At 38.8% G+C, this 18,195-nt stretch overlaps 1 protein-coding gene across 1 annotated transcript; it reads left to right on the plus strand.

The window, feature by feature from the left end:
• The first annotated feature begins 1,518 nt into the window (after window positions 1-1,518).
• LOC147607154 (protein NUCLEAR FUSION DEFECTIVE 4-like) lies at window positions 1,519-5,885 on the plus strand. Its single transcript, XM_086791298.1, has 3 exons — window positions 1,519-2,014; window positions 2,359-3,272; window positions 5,117-5,885. Exons 1-3 carry the CDS (start codon window positions 1,682-1,684, stop codon window positions 5,589-5,591), a joined length of 1,722 nt encoding a protein of 573 aa, XP_086647424.1. The 5' UTR covers window positions 1,519-1,681; the 3' UTR covers window positions 5,592-5,885.
• The last annotated feature ends 12,310 nt before the right edge of the window (window positions 5,886-18,195 follow it).

Below are 18,195 nucleotides of genomic sequence, written 5' to 3' on the forward strand. Positions count from 1 at the left end.
AACCCACATTCCGTGGAAGGATTTTGGGAGGGCTGTGGATATAACCTTTTCACTTTCTGAAGTTAATTGGGCCAAATTTTTTGTTGTCATATAACATGATCATGTGCTTTGTAACTATGCAAAAAATGACAAAGATGGAAAAATAGGAGAAAACTTGGCCAAACTTTCCCTTTAGCACATAAATGAGAACATGCAATTTTTTGGCTGTTTATGTTAATTAATATTTGGCCATTGGGCATCTTTCAAGTTTGTATATATACTCTATATATAATTATTATTGATCCCAAAAAAAAAGTCCTTAAAAAAGAAACTTTACATTACATCCTTCCTTCCAACCCCACCACAGTCACCCAATCAACAGTAAATTTAGTAAGCTACAAATCAACTCCCATCTATCATCTTTTAAAAAAAAAGGTGTAATATATATATAATATTGGTCAAAAAAATGTGCTTAGGGGCTTGATTGCCCTTCATGACAAGAAAGAACACGCAAGTTGTTGTATGTGTAAAGGCCAATTTTCAACCATAAAAAGATTCAGTAGGCCCTAGGCTGTCTATGGCATCCTTGTAGAAACGCTTCCTTGTAGAAACATGTGAGTCCAAAAATAAGAGCAGGCTACCATTGGGAGTCGGGACCATAATCAACTCTCCACATTCCCCATGTGCCATTAGCTGCAGGTGTGATGTGTTTATAACTTGTATACAAACTAATAAGGACGACTGCCAATTTCCAAAGATCAGACTTAAATTGCATAACGCAATCAGGGATACAGCCCTACAATTTGGAAGGCTGCAACTTCCTATAAAAATATTTTCCTTCCTAAGAAAGGCCGAATTTTGAAAATAAAAATAGTATGATAGAAGTGATTTTGAAAATAAAAATAGTACGCACATTCACATAGAAGTGGAAGTTATATATATATTTACTACAAATTAAATTTAATATTTTCCTTCCAAGAAAGGCCGAATTTTGAAAATAAAAATAGTATGCACATTCACATAGAAGTGGGAGTTATATATATAGGTCTGACTGTACGTACAGTAAAGGTTGGCTTGTAGTAGCCACGTGAATTTTGTGGGTATGGACGGCGTGCCCCACTACCTAGCTGTTTTAATCACCAGTCTTTTTACCGGCCTTTTTTTTTAATGCAAAGGAAGTTTGTATTAGTATCCAAAAGGAGTGGTCCGTGGATACACCACCCAGAGGTTTTTGAAAAAAATCCAGCCTTTGCACTGCACATGGCTCACGAAGATCTTCGTAAACCTACTTAACGATCTGTTTGTTGTTTAATATACTTCAAAACAAACGCTTTACGTTATAGCTTATAAGGGCTGCGATTCATTTTAATAAAAATTTTATATTGGTTCATATGCTTCAATCAATCGGTTCGCTATTATGGCAGAGTTGTCGTTCATATTAAAAGATGAATGAAGCCTTTTAGATTTTTTATTTTGGAAAAGACTGGAATTAAATTAGCTTAAATAGCTTTTAAACCCGAAGAAGCTTAACATATTGAGTCAAGTTCCCTACAGTCTTTTCAAAAGAAGAAGACTTCTTCTCTCTCTCTCTCTCTCTCTCTCTCTCTCTCACTCTCACACACGCACTCACTCACCTGAGTTTTTCCAAATCTCACTCAATTTGGTGAGCAGGAGTTCGGGTGTGGTGGAAGCTGAGTTTCCAATGGCCTTCTCTAGCTCTAAAGAGCATGTGGCGTTTGCCAAAAGATGGACTGGCTTTGTATCAGCCATCTGGCTCATGATCTTCTCCGGCTCATACGCGTTTTCTAATTATTCCACAGCCCTCAAGGAGGTGCTGGACATCAACCAGAAGCAGCTCAACCGCCTCAGTGTTGCCAAAGATCTTGGTGACTCCTGTGGCATCTTGGCTGGCATCCTCAGCAACTACTTGCCTGCCTGGGCCCTCCTCTGCATCGGAGGTTGTGTTGGATTTCTGGGCTATGGAATCCAATGGCTTGTGGTCTCTCGAATTATCAACCCGTTGCCGTATTGGATCGTAAGCTCCCAATTAATCATCCTTGACTTATTCGATTAGAAGCTGCTTAATATGAAACATCGATAGTTTAGTGACTTTACCGTAAAAGCTCTGTGTGGTTCGTGCTTAGCGTAATGGTACTGAGCTGGTGCGATATTTAGTTGTTTGAGCTCCTTTTTGGTATGATAAATTCTCAGATCAATGATGAGTGTCAGTTGGTAGACTCGCATCGATGCTAATGACATGATAGCTTCTTCTATTTTATTAATGAAGTAATTATGTCAGAATGGATCTCATGGCATCTATCATTTCCTAGCTCTGATCAGTCGCGTGTTTAATCGACTGGTTTGTGGCTTAATGCGCAGATGTTCATAGCAGCAATGGTGGCTGGCAACACCATGTCATGGATGAACACTTCAGTGTTCTCTGTCTCAGTGGGGAATTTCCCGCGCAACCGGGGTCCCGTGGTGGGGCTATTCAAGGCCTACATGGGATTATCAGCTGCAATCTTCTCTAGCTTCTGTGACACCTTCTTCTCCAGCTCCTCTTCCATGTATCTGCTGATGCTGGTGACCATCCCACCCACTTTCTGCTTCATCACCGCCCTCTTCTTCCGGCCAGTGCCGCCGGCTGAAACGGAAGAGGAAGAGAATGCAGAGCGGGGGAGCCTCGCCATCTTCAATATCATAGCCTCTGCATTGGCCATCTATATTATTATTCAGGACTTTGTACCAGATCTCAAGCAAGGCCCAGCTAAACCAGTGGCTTTGGTCCTCCTCTTTGCCATCCTTGCAGCCCCAGCATTGGTTCCAATCTTCCTCTTCTTCAAGTTGAAGAAATTAGGAGAGACCAGGCTTCAAATTACAGAGGAAAGCACTGAAGGAGATCTTGAAGAGGAAGTTATGAAAAGCATTGGAGAGAAGGATGGATTGGGGCAACCTTTGCTTGATAATTATGATTCAAGGTCCAATAATGATGATAGATCATCACTAGAGTCGAAGAAGAGCAGCAAAGCAAGGTGTTGTGGTGGGTGTTCGTCTTCTTCGACAGAGCTTGGGGAGGACAGGACAACCCTCTCTCTCTTTAAAACTTGGCATTTCTATGTTCTCTACTTTGCCCTCTTCTGTGGGGCTGGCTCGGGGATGGCCTTCAGCAACAACTTGGGGCAAGTGGGGCAGTCCTTCGGCTTCAGCACAGTAACCCTCTTCACCTCCCTCTTCAGCTTGGGCAACTTCTTCGGCAGAATTGCATCAGGCAACATCTCAGAGTACTTCCTAAGGTATGCTCTTCTACCCAATATCCACTCTAAAGTTCCTCTAATTTCTAGGTTAATATTTAATTTGATGGTCCAAACCTACATCACACCATTATTATTATTATTTGAGTTAAACTTTACTTCCATTCTTTGGTGCCATGCAAACTTCAAAATATCACTATAAACACTATAATTTGGACCTCAGAAAGGGAGAATCGACATAGCTTTTCTACGCGAAAAGGCAGAGATCCCTTATCGGAAGTAAAACCCATGTTGTGGAAAAGTTACACCATTGCGTGAAGAATCGATCCATCAATCAATCCTAAGTAATATTAAAAGTGTAAACGTCAGATCTGACGTGGATGGCTCATGGGGCCTATTAATTGCTATCCTATATATATCTATGGGCCTATTATAAGAGCCTGTTCACACGTATGCGATGGTTGCCATTTGGATGGCATCCAAGTGGTTTTTATTTGGTTCACACGAGTTTTACATGTATTACATTTACCCAAACTTTTTTAATGCCCTTTTTGGAGTTTTTAAAATAAAACAAACTGACAGGAACCTGCCACTTTTACACAAAACCAACTTGAACTTTGTTTTTCAAATATTACCCAAGGCCTCGCTGCCTGCTTGAAGTCCCATGGGTGACTGGTTGGTATCCAGATGCCAACCAATTTGTGTGTGAACAAGCCCTAACACGGGTGAGAGGTGGTTGTGGGAGCTGGAGCCCGCACCAATCACATATATTTTGAGTTCAGGCTCGCATTATCAAGGATTACGTGGTCAAACTCGCTTTTTTTATTATTGAATCCTAGCGCATATAGAATGGTCAAACAATTATTATATCATTGTAAAACAGCATGAGAGAGTGATCATAAGCAATTGTATGCCATTGTAGTTGCGTTGGAACTTGGAAGTTTTTGTGGCTACTTTTTTTTTACAGGAAGCGATTTCGGAAGAAGAAGTCCAAACAAAATTTTCTTTTGTGGCTTCTTTTCGCATTCGCTTTGAAAAGAGTGAGAGTTTGGGAAGAAATTTACGCTCCTAAGTGAGAGTTGGGAAGAAATTTACACTCGTAAGTTAATTAAGGACGCTCCTTCAGTGAAAAGTACTTTTCGGAGCTTTTTCACGGAAACGAAGGTTCCATCAGTACTTAAAACTACAGTTCTCTTTTCCAGGCACAGAAAATAGCTTTATTTCACTCCGTAAATATCAAAAGCTTTGAATACAAGTTTTTTATTTTTTTATTTTCACCGGTCCATGCAAATTAGGGAATTATGTGTTGATTGGTAAGAATTCTTTTGAGGGTGAAAATAATGTGCAGTAGTAAGAGCAACGAGTTGTGCATTTACAGAACTCTTTTAAGCAGGAAATTTGATTCTTAATTATTAATATTATCTGATAAGCATAACCTCCACTTGGACATGTGTCTTGATCACGATGTGTCTTCTTCTCTGGATAAGTGCTAGCTAATTGTGTTGTGAGCAATTTGCATTTAAATATTTGAGTATAGATCTTGTAAAATTTGTAGGTGTCTTTTTGTAGAGGAGCTGTAACGCAAGGTGGCATGTAACTATGTTTGTGAATCCGGTAAAAGATTGCATTACAACATTCAAACTTTATCACTTTGGTGTTTGCTTGTATTTGTAGCTATTTAGTTGAATCTACTCTTGTGATCACCTTACATGAATACCTTTTGTTATGTGATGATTGATTGAATCCTTCACTCCTTGGAGCTTAGAAATTTAAGCTTTATGTACACAACATGGCAACATGGCTTTGGCTTTGCTCGCCTTGTGCAAATTTCTTAATTACAATTTTAGTAATCGGAGCATTAAATAGCTTTGTTTTGATGAATGTAGGTTGGTGGGCATGCCGAGGCCAGCATGGATGGGGCTGGTAAAGCTACCGATGATTGCGTTATTCTCATGGCTATCAACCGGGTCGGGGGCGTCACTCTACGCGGGCTCGTTGGTACTGGGCTTTTGCCATGGCTCTCTCATCACCCTCACTATACCCACAGTTTCCGAGTTCTATGGCCTCAAGTACTTCGGCACCAACTTCATGCTCACCAACACTCATCTCCTCGCGGGCTCATCTGTTTTGTCGGGCTTGGTGGCCGGCTACTTGTATGATCAACAAGCTACGTCCGCAGGCGGCGACGATGACCTCACCTGCTATGGCTCTGCGTGCTACGGAACCACCTTTTTAGTGTACGTCGCCTTTCTCACCGCTGCCCTTGCCCTCGATGGCCTCCTCACCTTCGTTAGCAGGCCCCTTTACCGGAAGCTCAAGGCTATCAACACCCACCTTGACCAGAATCCAGCTAAACCTTAACTTAAGGCTCTATCAACACCACCCCACCTTCAGCCCTCTTTCTTATCATTGATACGAAAAGTTGCCTAGTATTGCAAGGAGAGTGGGGTTCTCTACTTAAAAGGGTCACGAGAACCATCATCAAAATGTGCTCTCCCTTCCACAAAGTTACACAACTTTGTTATTCTCTCTTGCACACTGTAGTTGTATGTGTTTTGTCATTTTTTTATTTTAGATTATTGCTAACGCAAGATTTTAACCAAGTTTTTGCTCAATAAAGCAAACAACTTTTTAATAAATCACAACATTACATTACCTAATGGTCTTGGTTAAAGCATCTCCTTCACTAATTAATACATTTCTTTTTTTCACTCGTAATGGGCCTCTATCAAGTGAGTCTATGCCACACTCTTGCAAAGTGACGCTTCAAAGGATGCTTGCACTTAATTTCTTGAGGGATATATATTTCTCTCGCTATTTATTGATTATTATTATATGGGCAAACTTTTCACTTTCGCATGTAGCTAGCATATGCAACCCTGTGCAAAGGAAGATCTAAATATCTATTTAAAAAAACGGGTCAGTACCTTTTTTCTATTCTTTCCTTGATTTTAAAATATTATTAAATCTTTTTTTTTTCTATTCCGAGCTTTTGATGCTATTCTTATCGCGAATTTTAATAGTTTTAAATTTTTTTAAAGCTTCACGTCATTAGGGTTAGTAAAATAAATCCTAGTAATAGCAATATGCTTATCAAGCAACTACAATAATGATGTATGCTTATTGTTTTCTTTTGTAGCTTTTTTTTCTTTTAAACCCCCTCAAGGGAACCAATGAGCTCTTTTTTTTAAAAAAATGTTTATCTAGGAACACTCTATTACCTTGTAAGTGAAAGGGACGAATGTAACGGGTAATGCAGGAACTTGTTGATAGGCGCCAAGAATAAACAACCCCCTCTTATGAGGGAAGCTAGCTCAATTGGTAATGGATATTTGAGCTAGAAGGAGGCCAAGGAAAGGTAAGTGCTCAAATAAGTAAATATAGTGAGTTTTAACCCACTCATCAAGGGTGCATAGTGCCTCTCCATGGCATGGTTGACAGGAGGCATAAACAAGGCCTAAGGTTGTGTATGTTAGGCCTACTCATTCTTTCCTCTTCATGCTATTATGAGATAGAGCCACACCTAGCATGTCTTATTTTTAAACCACAAACCTAGCTAATCCCACTCCTACTCTACTTGACATTACCTCTATTTCGACCGTCTAATCTATGGTGATACATGTTAGTTGGTCAGTTAGGACCACCGGGGTACTTTTTTCCTCACTAGGAGGTTTTTTCCCCCTGGCGTCTATACACCCTCTTATCTACTCATTTTGGGGTGTGTACTTATCTTTTGTATCTGGCACACATCTGTTCATTCTAATCTAGTGAGTTTGTATTCTCTCAAGCTTCTGTACCTTGTATGTGTGCATTGTTGCAACCCTAAACCTAATTCCAACAATTGGTATCAGACCTAGCTTCCTTGACACTTGATCTAGTAGTTTACCTCCCTCCTCTCACGAGCCTGTTTTTTTGTCTCTGATTGAGATACCCTCTTAGGAGAAGAAGGTATATACTGTAGTGTGATGTATACAAAGTATACAGTATTTTCGGGGTCCGCTGTACGATTCGGGCACGTTTTGGGCATCGCAAGGTTTCTTCAGACGTTCTGGAGAGGCGTCATTTTCGATTGCTTTTGCTAGATTTTGGGTGTTTGGGCATGCAACGGCAAAGATTTGGTATGCAACAGCATCTAAGTGGCTTCAACAATATCGACCATCATACTTTCGCCAGTAACACTCTATTCTCTACTTTGTATTATTTTTCATACACTTTGCAGGTGATTCAGTCAGTTGGCAGCTATCCGAGGTTGCATTGCAGTGTGTTGAAAGATTTTGCATTTGGTAGACAATCATGGTTGGCACTAGTGATGTATTCAACATGTTGTCTGCTAAGGACAAACATGATGAGACTAACCATCACATTGTCGTCCTATATGATGAGGCATGTACTGGTTGTTAAAGGCCTTCAGAATGTGGTTAGTGGTAGTGAAACACGTCCTATTTCATAATTACCAGTGCAACCAGGTGCTGCAGGTACATCTGAAGTAGAATCTGATACATATGTGGCTCCTCCACATACACCACAAGTACCTTCCACTGCTAGTCAAACGAGATGGGATGGAAGATATGCATAGGCACATGCATTGCTTACACTTTCTATGAAGTGAAGCATTATTTCAGGTGCGCAATGAAGCACGTGTTGCATATCTACGTAAACAGTTGGATTCTGAGCACATGAATGAGGGAGACTCAATGGACAACTTCTTGACCAACATCAAAGATTTTAAGGAGTAGCTTGCTAGTGTGGATGAGATATATCTTGATAGTACATTGGTGCCCACAGTTCTCAATGCATTGCTAGATTCTTATCAGAGTTTTGACTCTATCCTTAGACTCATGTGATGAAGGGAAATCCAAATGCCTTTACATTTGATGAGCTGGTTTCAGTACTCTTGCAAGAAAAGCAGTCTAGGCGAAACAGATCTGTTATGCGAGTTGGTGACTAAGCTTTTGTTGCCAGGCAGAAAGGCAAAGGTAAAGCTTCTTCGCATGGTGGCTATAAGCCAAAATTAGAATCCTCAGGTAAGGATGCAGAGAAAGAAGGTGATAAGCCTAAAAAGAAGGGCAAGTGTCACTATTGCATGAAACTAGGGCACTACATAAATGAGTGCAAGAAAAGGCTAGAGAAGGAGAAAAAGAAAGAATCGGGCATGGATGTGTGGCTAATGCATCTGCACCAAGTACAAAGAAGAAGAAATCTGTAAGTTTTGCTTAAGATGATTGGGCATGGACTATACATTGCAATTATGACCCTTCTGTTCATGATGTATGCATGTCAGTGGTGGCAGAATCGGATGCTTGGTACTTTGACAATGGTGCTAGTAAGCACATTACTTCACAAAAAAATTTGTTCTCATCTCTGGAATCTGTCCCAAGTGCAGGAATCGTCACATGCGCAAATGGTTCCTCATATCCTGTGTCAAAGGAGTTGGTAGAGTTGTGGTCACTACTGCAAATGGGGGCACATTTACTCTTTCTAAAGTTTTATATGTGCCAGGCATTAAGAAGAACTTGCTATCAGTTTGTTCAGCCTTAGCTTGTCAGGCTTGATGGTGAAATTTGTGGATGATAGATATAATATACAGTTCAGGATAGAAATGATGGTTATTCTATCATTACCTCAGGTACCTTGTTTCATGGCCTATACAACATGGATGTATTTGAGAAGTTGCAGCATGATGCTTGCTCAGTCTCTATGACTTGTACTATGAGTGATGCAAAATTATGGCATGCAAGCATGATTTGGCCATCTAAATTATAGCAGTTTGTTGCACCTTCAAAGGCATGATATGGTGTCTGAGTTGCCAACTCTTGAGACCCCTACTAGACATGTATGTGAGGGGTGGGGTGTATTCTTGGTAAAATATATCAAGCATCATTTACAAAGGATGGATCTGTGAGAGATGTTAAGAAATTACAGCTTATACATACTGATGTATGTGGTCCTATGAGGACACCATGTATTGGGGGATATCTCTACTTCGTCACTTTTATTGGTGATTACTTCAAATATAGCTTGGTGTATCTATTAAAGAAGAAGTTACAGGTTTTTATGTGCTTTAGGCACTTTGTATCCATGGCTGAAAATGCATGTGAATGTAAAGTTGGCACTCTTCGTTCAGATCGAGAGGCAAAATATGTCCAAGGAATTTCATGCATATATGGCTGAAAAAGGCATAAGGCATCAATGTACAGTGTCATACACACGTCAACAAAATGGTGTGGCGGCTGAGAGGAAGAACAGGTCTCTTATGGATATGACATGACGTATGGTGAAACCCCAAAATTTACCTCATGGTTTTTGATTAGAGGCAACTATGTGTGCAAACTATGTGTTGAACAAATGCCCTACCAAGGCCTTACAGTCTAAAACTCCTTATGAAGCTTGGCATGGAAGGAAGCCTTATGTAACTCATTTGCATGTTTTTGGTTGTCTTGCTTATGCTCTTGTGCTTGAGCAACAATGCAGTAAGCTTGATGATAAGGCAGTTAAATGCATATTTATGGGATACAATTCAGAAAACAAGAGATATAGACTCTACCATCCGGCGCCTCAAAGCGGATTTTGGTAAGTAGAGATATTGTTTTTATTGAAAACTCAGTTTAGCCCATGCTTTCATGCAAAAAATAGCAGAATGTATGCTCACAGGACACGTTTGATTTGCTCCTATCTTTGTTTAATGGAGGACAGCCATATGTAGAGTAATTGAATGCTCTACATATGTAGAGCAATTGAATGCTCAATCAAGTGCTGAAATTCAGCCTTTGCAGGTGCAAAATCAACCTTTCGATGAGGCAATTATTGAGGATGTAGTGAATGAGGAGAGAGTAGCCATATAAGAATCTAGGCATATGCCAAAATGAAGGTTCTCATCATGCAGATTATTCTCATGTGGATCATGTTCTCATTTCTACTTTATGTAATGAGGAGGAACCTGTTTCCTTTGAGGAAGCACAAGATGATGATCATTGGATGCATGCTATGTGTAGGATGAGTATAAATATAACTCTATGCTCAAGAATGACACTTGGTATTTGATAGATCTACCTCATGGCAAGAAGGCCATTGGTATAAGTGGGTTTACATGTTAAAACGCAAAGCAGATGCTAGCATTGCTCGCTACAAGGCTAGGTATGCCCAGCAAAATGGCATTGATTATGATGAGACCTTTGCACCCACATCTCGTATGACTACCATTAGGTGTCTCATTGCTTTAGCAGCATATCATGGGTGGAATGTACATTAGTTGGACATTAAGAATGCATTCTTGAATGGTGATTTACATGAGAAGGTGTATGTATCGCAGCCTCCTGGTTTTGCTATGAAGGAGACTCTTTTGATGCTAGTTTGTATCAGCAGGCTGTTGGATCCCTTCTTTATGTACGCAACACAAGTCTAGATATACAATATGTGGTCTCACAGTTGAGCATATTTATGCATAGCCTAGGTACGAAGCATTGGCAGGCTGTTAAGCGGGTTTTTCACTATTTACAGGGCACTCAGTATTTTGGATTATTTTGTCCAAAGGGGGGTGAGTCACAACTGCATGCTTTCAGTGATTCAGATTGGGTTGGATGTTATGACACACGAGTGTCCACTAGTGGGTTTTGTGTTCGGCTTGGTGATTCATGTATATCATGGCTCAGCAAGAAGCAGCCTACAATGACCACTTCTAGCTGTGAAGTTGAGTACATGGCAGCTTTTATAGCTACAGTTGAGTGTGTGTGGCTCAGATGTTTGACAACCAGAGCGCATTAGCAGTTGCGAGAGGAACCCAGTGTTTCATGCTCACACTAAGCACATTGAGATGCATTACCTCTATGTCAGGGAAAGACTCTGTGCAACAAAGGGCAGCTTGGTCTATGTGCGCACCAACACATGATAACATGGCAGATTTATTCTCGAAGGCTATTTCTCGTGAAAAGTTCGAAGCTTTTCATAAAGCTTTGGGCTTACTGCCTTTTCAAGATTGATCGGCCATACCCTGTACATGTTCACATCATCAATCCAGGGGGAATTTGTAGCATTATATGGTAGTAATGTGTGTGAACACACTTAGGACCGTCGAGGCACCTTTTTTCCTCACTAGGAGGTTTTTTCCCCCATGCGTATGTACACCCTCTTATCTACTTATTTTGGGGTGTGTACTTATCTTTTGTATTTGACACACATTTGTTCATTCTAATATAGTGAGTTGTGTGCTCTCAAGCTTCTCTATCTTGTGTGTGTGCATTGTTGCAACCCTAACCCTAATTCCAACATGTAGCTCTAATCAACAAGCAACTTTAAATATAATACATTCACATAACATAGAGCTTGACTTGATTTAGTTACCCCTTATTGCTTTTCCACTCTTCCCCTCCTCCATTGCATCTTTTCATGACCTTAACCCCCTTCCCTTGCTCGCTTACAAATTTTCACCACTCCTTATCCTCCCCAATTTAATTTTTTTCATTACCCCCCTGAGTGGTAATGAAAAAAAGCAAATCCAATGAAAGGAAGCATGATACTCATTGATCAAAGTTTACACGGTCTAGGCTCAAGAGGAGTCTACACTCTAGCTCTCCATATAGGAGAGAATACCTTAGCTCTCATGTGGGACAGAACACCATGGTAAAGAAAGCTAAGAATGCTTGAATACTTGATTTGATTATAAAATGATTTATCTCTTTGGTTAGTGGCTACTATAGTTGGTATTTATACCTCCTACCTTTAGGAAAATAATCAACAACTTAAATCTCAAAACAAAGCTAGTGTACGAATATAAAAGAGATGAGCCATGATCAACAAAATATAAATAACCATCAAGATCAATCTTACATCGATAAAGTACAAAGATAAAATTGAGGCAGGAGAAAATGCCAACATCAACAAATATAAAATGCCTCTAAAAGGACAAACATGAAATGCCTCTAAAAGGACAAACATGAAATGAAAAAAAGTACTATGGAATGTAGACTCTCTAACATGATAGAGATCTAGGCATCAACACCCTCTCTAGCTTTAACATGATGGAATGCAGACTCCCTAACATGATAGAGATCTAGGCATCAACACCCTCTCTAGCTCTAACATGATGGAATGTAGACTCCCTAACAAAATTACTATGAGATGGAATGTAGACTCCCTACAAGATAGATATCTAGGCATCACTACCCTCTCTAACTTTGAAATGCTCCGAAATTCTCTCATGGTTATCCACTCAAAGCTAAAAAAACACGAGTGAGATCCGCATTTTTTACTATGTACTTCATGGGCAATAATGGCAAATACATCACCCTCCTATAGCAAATCTATCAGTTCATCATAGTTGGCCACCCATGAACACAGGACCAACGTGCTCCCTCCTATAGCAAATCTATCAGTTCATCATAGTTGGCCATGAACACAGGACCAACGTGCTCATTGAATAACATTGGACATGAAGGATGATCAGGAGAGAGCACTGTCTATATCCATGCATTTTTCCATCCTCTCAAGGCACAATATGACCAATCGCCATCCATACATGCTCCACAAAAGCATGCAAACCATCTTGTGTGTATCATGGGGGGCTGCTATACATATGCTCCTGATGGAATGCAAGCCCAAGATTCCTGGTACTATGTCACAATCATGTGGGCTTCTACAGTCAATAAGACCACTAAAATCTCCTGACATTCCTAGCATCACAGGAGGGATAGGATGAGGTTACACTCCCACACAAATGTTGGGAACATCATTTGACCACCTGGTGTGTGTCTCTAAACTGCTTAACATCTTGTTGTTTCAACTGATGGTGTCTCAAAGCACGTTTCACACATGCATCTGCACCATCATGCTCACCCTTCCCCCATAACCAGTCTCAAAGAAACTCCAAATCATTAGGATACTAGCAACACATGCTACCTAAAAACCCATAAACATAAGTCTTTGTTATTGTTTCCTTTAAGATGTTCTAATGAATTTAGGTTATTTATGGATCCTTGAGAACTATAAGTACCACATGTAGAGCCAATAGAACTGTCATGCCGACTTGAATTGTGCATCACAACAATCCAACCAAACCCATCACTATTACCATATGTGACCCCACGATCTTATAAAAAATTAGGGTAGGGATGAAAACAATGTTGCACAAAATGTGCATCATCATGTGAGTGATCATCTCGATATAAAAATGATACTCTTGAACAGTGGCATGGGCCTTGGGGATGCTCGCTATCCCATCTACATGTGTGTCTACATGTACATCTACATGTGCGTCTAATGTGGACTAGGGAGATTTGATTAGGTCACAAAAATCAATTATGTAATACACCTCAAATATGAAACGAATAATTTGAAATACAACCATTACCTACTTTGAGAAGTAACACTCAAATCATGTCTCCTGAAAAGGTGTGAATGTGTAAGTCACAAAAATCAATTATATAATATAGCTCAAATATGAAGTAAATGATTTGAAATACAACCATTACCTGCTCCAAGAAATAATAATCAGATTGTATCTTCGTAAAAGGTGTGAATGTGTAGTTCTCTGCAAAATTGACCTCAGAGCAACCACACCAATAGGGAACTCTATCAAACATATGCTCGAAACTAATGATCCTACCACTTGGCACAATGAGTGTGCTGCATATAGGGGTAGATTTTCTCCCTAAATGTCAGTGTGAAGTGACAAAATGGTGCATGTTTGTCCATGAGTTACAACTTCCTAGACTGCCCACCACCACTCTAGAGCTCATCTATCACATACTCATAGCACCACCATGTCACTATGTCTTGGTCACTTACATCAAGATCTACCATCTGTAGAGCTATGTAAGTCAACCACATGATGTGCAATTTCTCTCCACACAAGGCATCATATGGTAATGGGCATCCTCTATGCGTGCACACAAAAGAGAGTGGATAAAATCATGAGGACTGTGAGGAAACTCTCTATGCCTCTACTAAAAGAATGGAACATATCATAAAAAAGTTATGGTGACAATAATACGTGCTGCGTTGTCATGAGCACATCAAGCTCCAAGGCTTACACCCCTCAAATGACCTTTGCCCAATTTTAATGTCTAGAAATGATGCCACAAATTGAGAATACAACTCGGTTTGGGTCATTTCAAGAAAGTAAGCATTATGCTCAATGAACACTCCTCTCTTGTGACTATCTTGCACTAAGCTTTCTTGACAACTAGTAAGGCACAACAATTCTCCTCCGAAAACCTTTCTATTAAGGCTCTAGTGGTTTTGTCTAGTAGGCGATCATACCTAGCTACACGACCACTACTTGCCTATAAAAAGAACCAATCCCATTGGTATCTAAACTTTGTCGTTTACTCTATAGAGCCAACTCTAAGTGCATATGGTGCTGTTATGGAAAGGATGTAAGATGTGGTACTCACCTTACCCTTCATTTGAGAGCTACTTATGGCTGCCACAATAGCCTGTCTCGATGAGTAGTCAAAACATCTGCACGATTTCTCTTCTTGATAACTACATAGGAACAATGAACACTTTGTAGCACCGCCATGCCAACTCTCCTCTCTCTTCGACCTCCAATGTCAAAAAGCACCCTACACTTGGCCATGTTGGGATGATCGATCAAAGCATCAAGCACGTGTGACTACGATGAAGGCATAAGGTCATTGTGAAACAGGATTGGAAGTTTACATGGGCACGGCAATGCGCCCCTGACTTTGATAGTTCTTTCCTATCCACACTATGGGCGCCCATAGGAGATGACTTGGTTCCTGTGGAAGAGAAGGGGGGATTCTAATGAAGGAGGAAGGGGTGGTTCATGTGGATTATCTATACTAAGGGATAGTGGTGGAGAAGAGTGTAGAGGGAGAGGAAGAGAAGGGGCAATGCTTAGATCGTCATCGCCAATGGTATGTGTTATGCTCATTGACATGCTTTGCACTCTCTTTTTCTCTCATGAGCTATCCTTTTCCTCTCCTCCTCTTAAGCTTGGTAGATAGGGGGAAGTCTAGTCCTATCACATTATCAACACATATGACTTTGAGAACCCATCCTCAAGGAAGCTAAGAGAGAATAATTTATAAGGACTCAATGATGAGATAGTACTAGAGATGTGTGCTTATATAGGAAAATCAGCTTATCCACTTCACATCTCATTAGATTTCCTATGTATATAGTGCATGATTGATAAGATAATTAAGATAAATATATAGATAAAAAATATATTATCCACTTAAATAATATTTATTATTAAATAATATTTATAAAATCTATATAAATATCTATATAGTACATGATTGATTTGATAATTAAGATAAACACATAGATAAAAAGAAATATATTATCCAGTTGAAAAATCTATAATTAAAATAAATATTTATAAATCTATATATTTATCATATCTAAATATATATATATTTTAGTACAAAATTATCTTTTCTTTGATAATATAACTACATTATCTTCCATATTGTGTCTTTTCAAATTTTATTCGAAAGTTTTCCGATACATAATAATATTTTCATAGAACATTAAATTTAAAAAATTAAAATTTTAAAATAAAATTACATGGACTTTTTTAAAAATTTCTATTTTTAAAATTTTAAAAAAATAATATTTCATGTATGATGTTATCTTCAAAAGAATAAATACATATTAAATTAATTTTAAAAATAAAAAATATATTTTTTAATATTAAAAAGTAATGAAAGGAGGAAGGGAGGTGACACATGGCACTTGCTTATGCCATGTGGCATCATTATGGCTGATGTGGCTACTCCCCATGTTTGAACATGTGGAGGGATGATGTGGAAGGATGAAGGAAGGATGCATGATATGGAAGGATACCACATCATTATTTTTAACTTATTATTCCCTTTCCCTTCTGTTTTCTTACTTTTTTCACTTTTATCAACAATGTTTTTGCCAACTCAACTATTTTATTTGGCATTTTACCTACTTTTTTGACATTTCTCTATTGGTTTGACAAGGACAAATGCCATTACATTGCTTTCCTTGAAATTTCTCCAACATAATCTCCTTTAGTAAACATTTTAATGCAATTAAAGTGGTTTACATGGTTAAAGCAACTCAATTTCTTAACAACCATTCCATGTATAGATCTAAGTGTTGTTTTGTTAAGATTTTCAAGGGGCACTAGTCTCTCCAAAAGAGAATTTCCAATTAGGCATTCTTTAATAGTGATTTAAAGACTACATGATTGGTTCCAACTCAAAGGCTAGATTAAAGCGAGTATTGTTTATGGCTACCTTTTGTAAGTCATTTTCTAAGCCCATAGCATGACCATGAGCTTATTCTCCTAGTCACTCCTACAAGCTTTTCGAATATTTTTGTAATAATAACACATGATGGCTTGTTTTTGCTCTTTGTTTGACCCATTGGCATGAGGATAGTATGGAGATGATTTACCATCATGAAATACCAAGAACTTCACAAGTCAGAACTTTATCACTTTGTGAATAAAATGAAAACCTTGACTGCTAAACTAGTCTAAGTGAACAACCAAATTAAGAAATAATATTCTCATATAGAAACTTTATAGTTGTTTGTCTTACATGTAGCTTTGGCCTTAGTCCATTTGATCATGTAATCCATGGCAACAATGATGCCTTGCTAATTAAACCTGTAAAATCATCAATACATGAAATTTTAAAAGGACTAATTGACCTATAAAATTGTGAATATGTGAAATTTTAAAAGGTTACTTAGTAATGATAGGGGTCAAGATCATTCTATCCTTCTTGTGAGGTATGATTTTTTTGGCATTCATCACATCACTTTACAAACTTGTTTAATTTAGAAAATAAAGTTGGCAAAATTATAAGATAACTAAAAAACTTTTTGTCTTGTAGTCCTAGAAGCATAATTCCCACACAACCAGTTACACCATATATGTGCTTTATCTAAATGGAAACATCTTCTCAAAATGGAATCATTCCTATCTTGTTTGGCTATCAATTGATAAGGAGCATTTTCCTTAATAAGTCATCTACACCTATCCTTGTTTATCCAAACATCCTATAAAAGTTTGCTAGCCAAATATTCCTTGCCCCACTCGGATATTAGATAAAAAGTGTGATACTTGTCAACTTGATGACCATGTATAGGTAAGTTCCTTCGACCTTACCATGGAAGTAAAGGTGGCTCAGTGGCTCCAATCACTAAACTAAAAGATTGCTTTCATAATTGGGTATTCCTATCATTAGGGAACTCAATGGATGAGATACCTTCACTCTGAATCTAACAATGATAAATTCTTTGACGACTGGAAGATTCTTGGAAGGAATCCTCGATTCAACCTTGCATAATGCCTTGTATTCAGAAAAGCATAAAAACTTTAAGTCATGTTGTAGAAGTACCATAGACTTTGATGATAACTTCATGGGAACTTCTTCAAGGAATCTCCCTAAGGGTACCCCTTCTTCCCCTTATTTTGGAGTAGACCCCTTACTGATATTCTCACAAAGAGGAATAGGGTGTGTGATTTATTTTCAGTGGAGTCACTTCCCCTTATGCTGGTGTATGATGTACTTCATGATGATGTTGATCTTGTATGTGATTGGTGATTCACATGTTGCTACTATTCTTGATGTTCCATTAGATGGAGAGCATTCTCATGTGGATAATGCCAGTGAGGATATGTAGAACTTTGTTCCAGTCTCCATTCATTGAGGAGGCTCTCATTGATAATCTTGCGGAGCTAGTTTTGGCTAGCATTGATGCAGATATATGAGGGCTCTCTTTAAATCTATTTACCACATTCCAAATGCTCATGATCCAGATTTGGAGGTTCCATTGATTGGGCCTATTATGCATGACATTGATGTGGTCCTATGATTCTCTAGGTTCACACAATGTTCTTCATGATCTTCTTTTATGTGGGGATGATTCACATATTAATGTTTCTCATAATATAATTCTTGATGCTATGTGCTACATACATGATGGGATCCATGTTGATGGAATTTTTCATGTGATGGAG

The sequence above is a fragment of the Cibotium barometz genome, chromosome 56, assembly GCF_041138505.1.
Source record: "Cibotium barometz isolate CiBa-2024 chromosome 56, ASM4113850v1, whole genome shotgun sequence".
NCBI classification, from domain to species: Eukaryota; Viridiplantae; Streptophyta; class Polypodiopsida; order Cyatheales; family Cibotiaceae; genus Cibotium; species Cibotium barometz.

Excerpts from the sequence above, each read along its gene's own strand:
- LOC147607154 (XM_086791298.1), top strand. The coding sequence starts at position 1,682 with ATGGCCTTCTCTAGCTCTAAAGAGCATGTGGCGTTTGCCAAAAGATGG. Across the intron at positions 2,015-2,358 it reads ACCCGTTGCCGTATTGGATC|ATGTTCATAGCAGCAATGGT; the intron begins GTAAGCTCCCAA and ends CTTAATGCGCAG. Across the intron at positions 3,273-5,116 it reads ATCTCAGAGTACTTCCTAAG|GTTGGTGGGCATGCCGAGGC; the intron begins GTATGCTCTTCT and ends TGATGAATGTAG.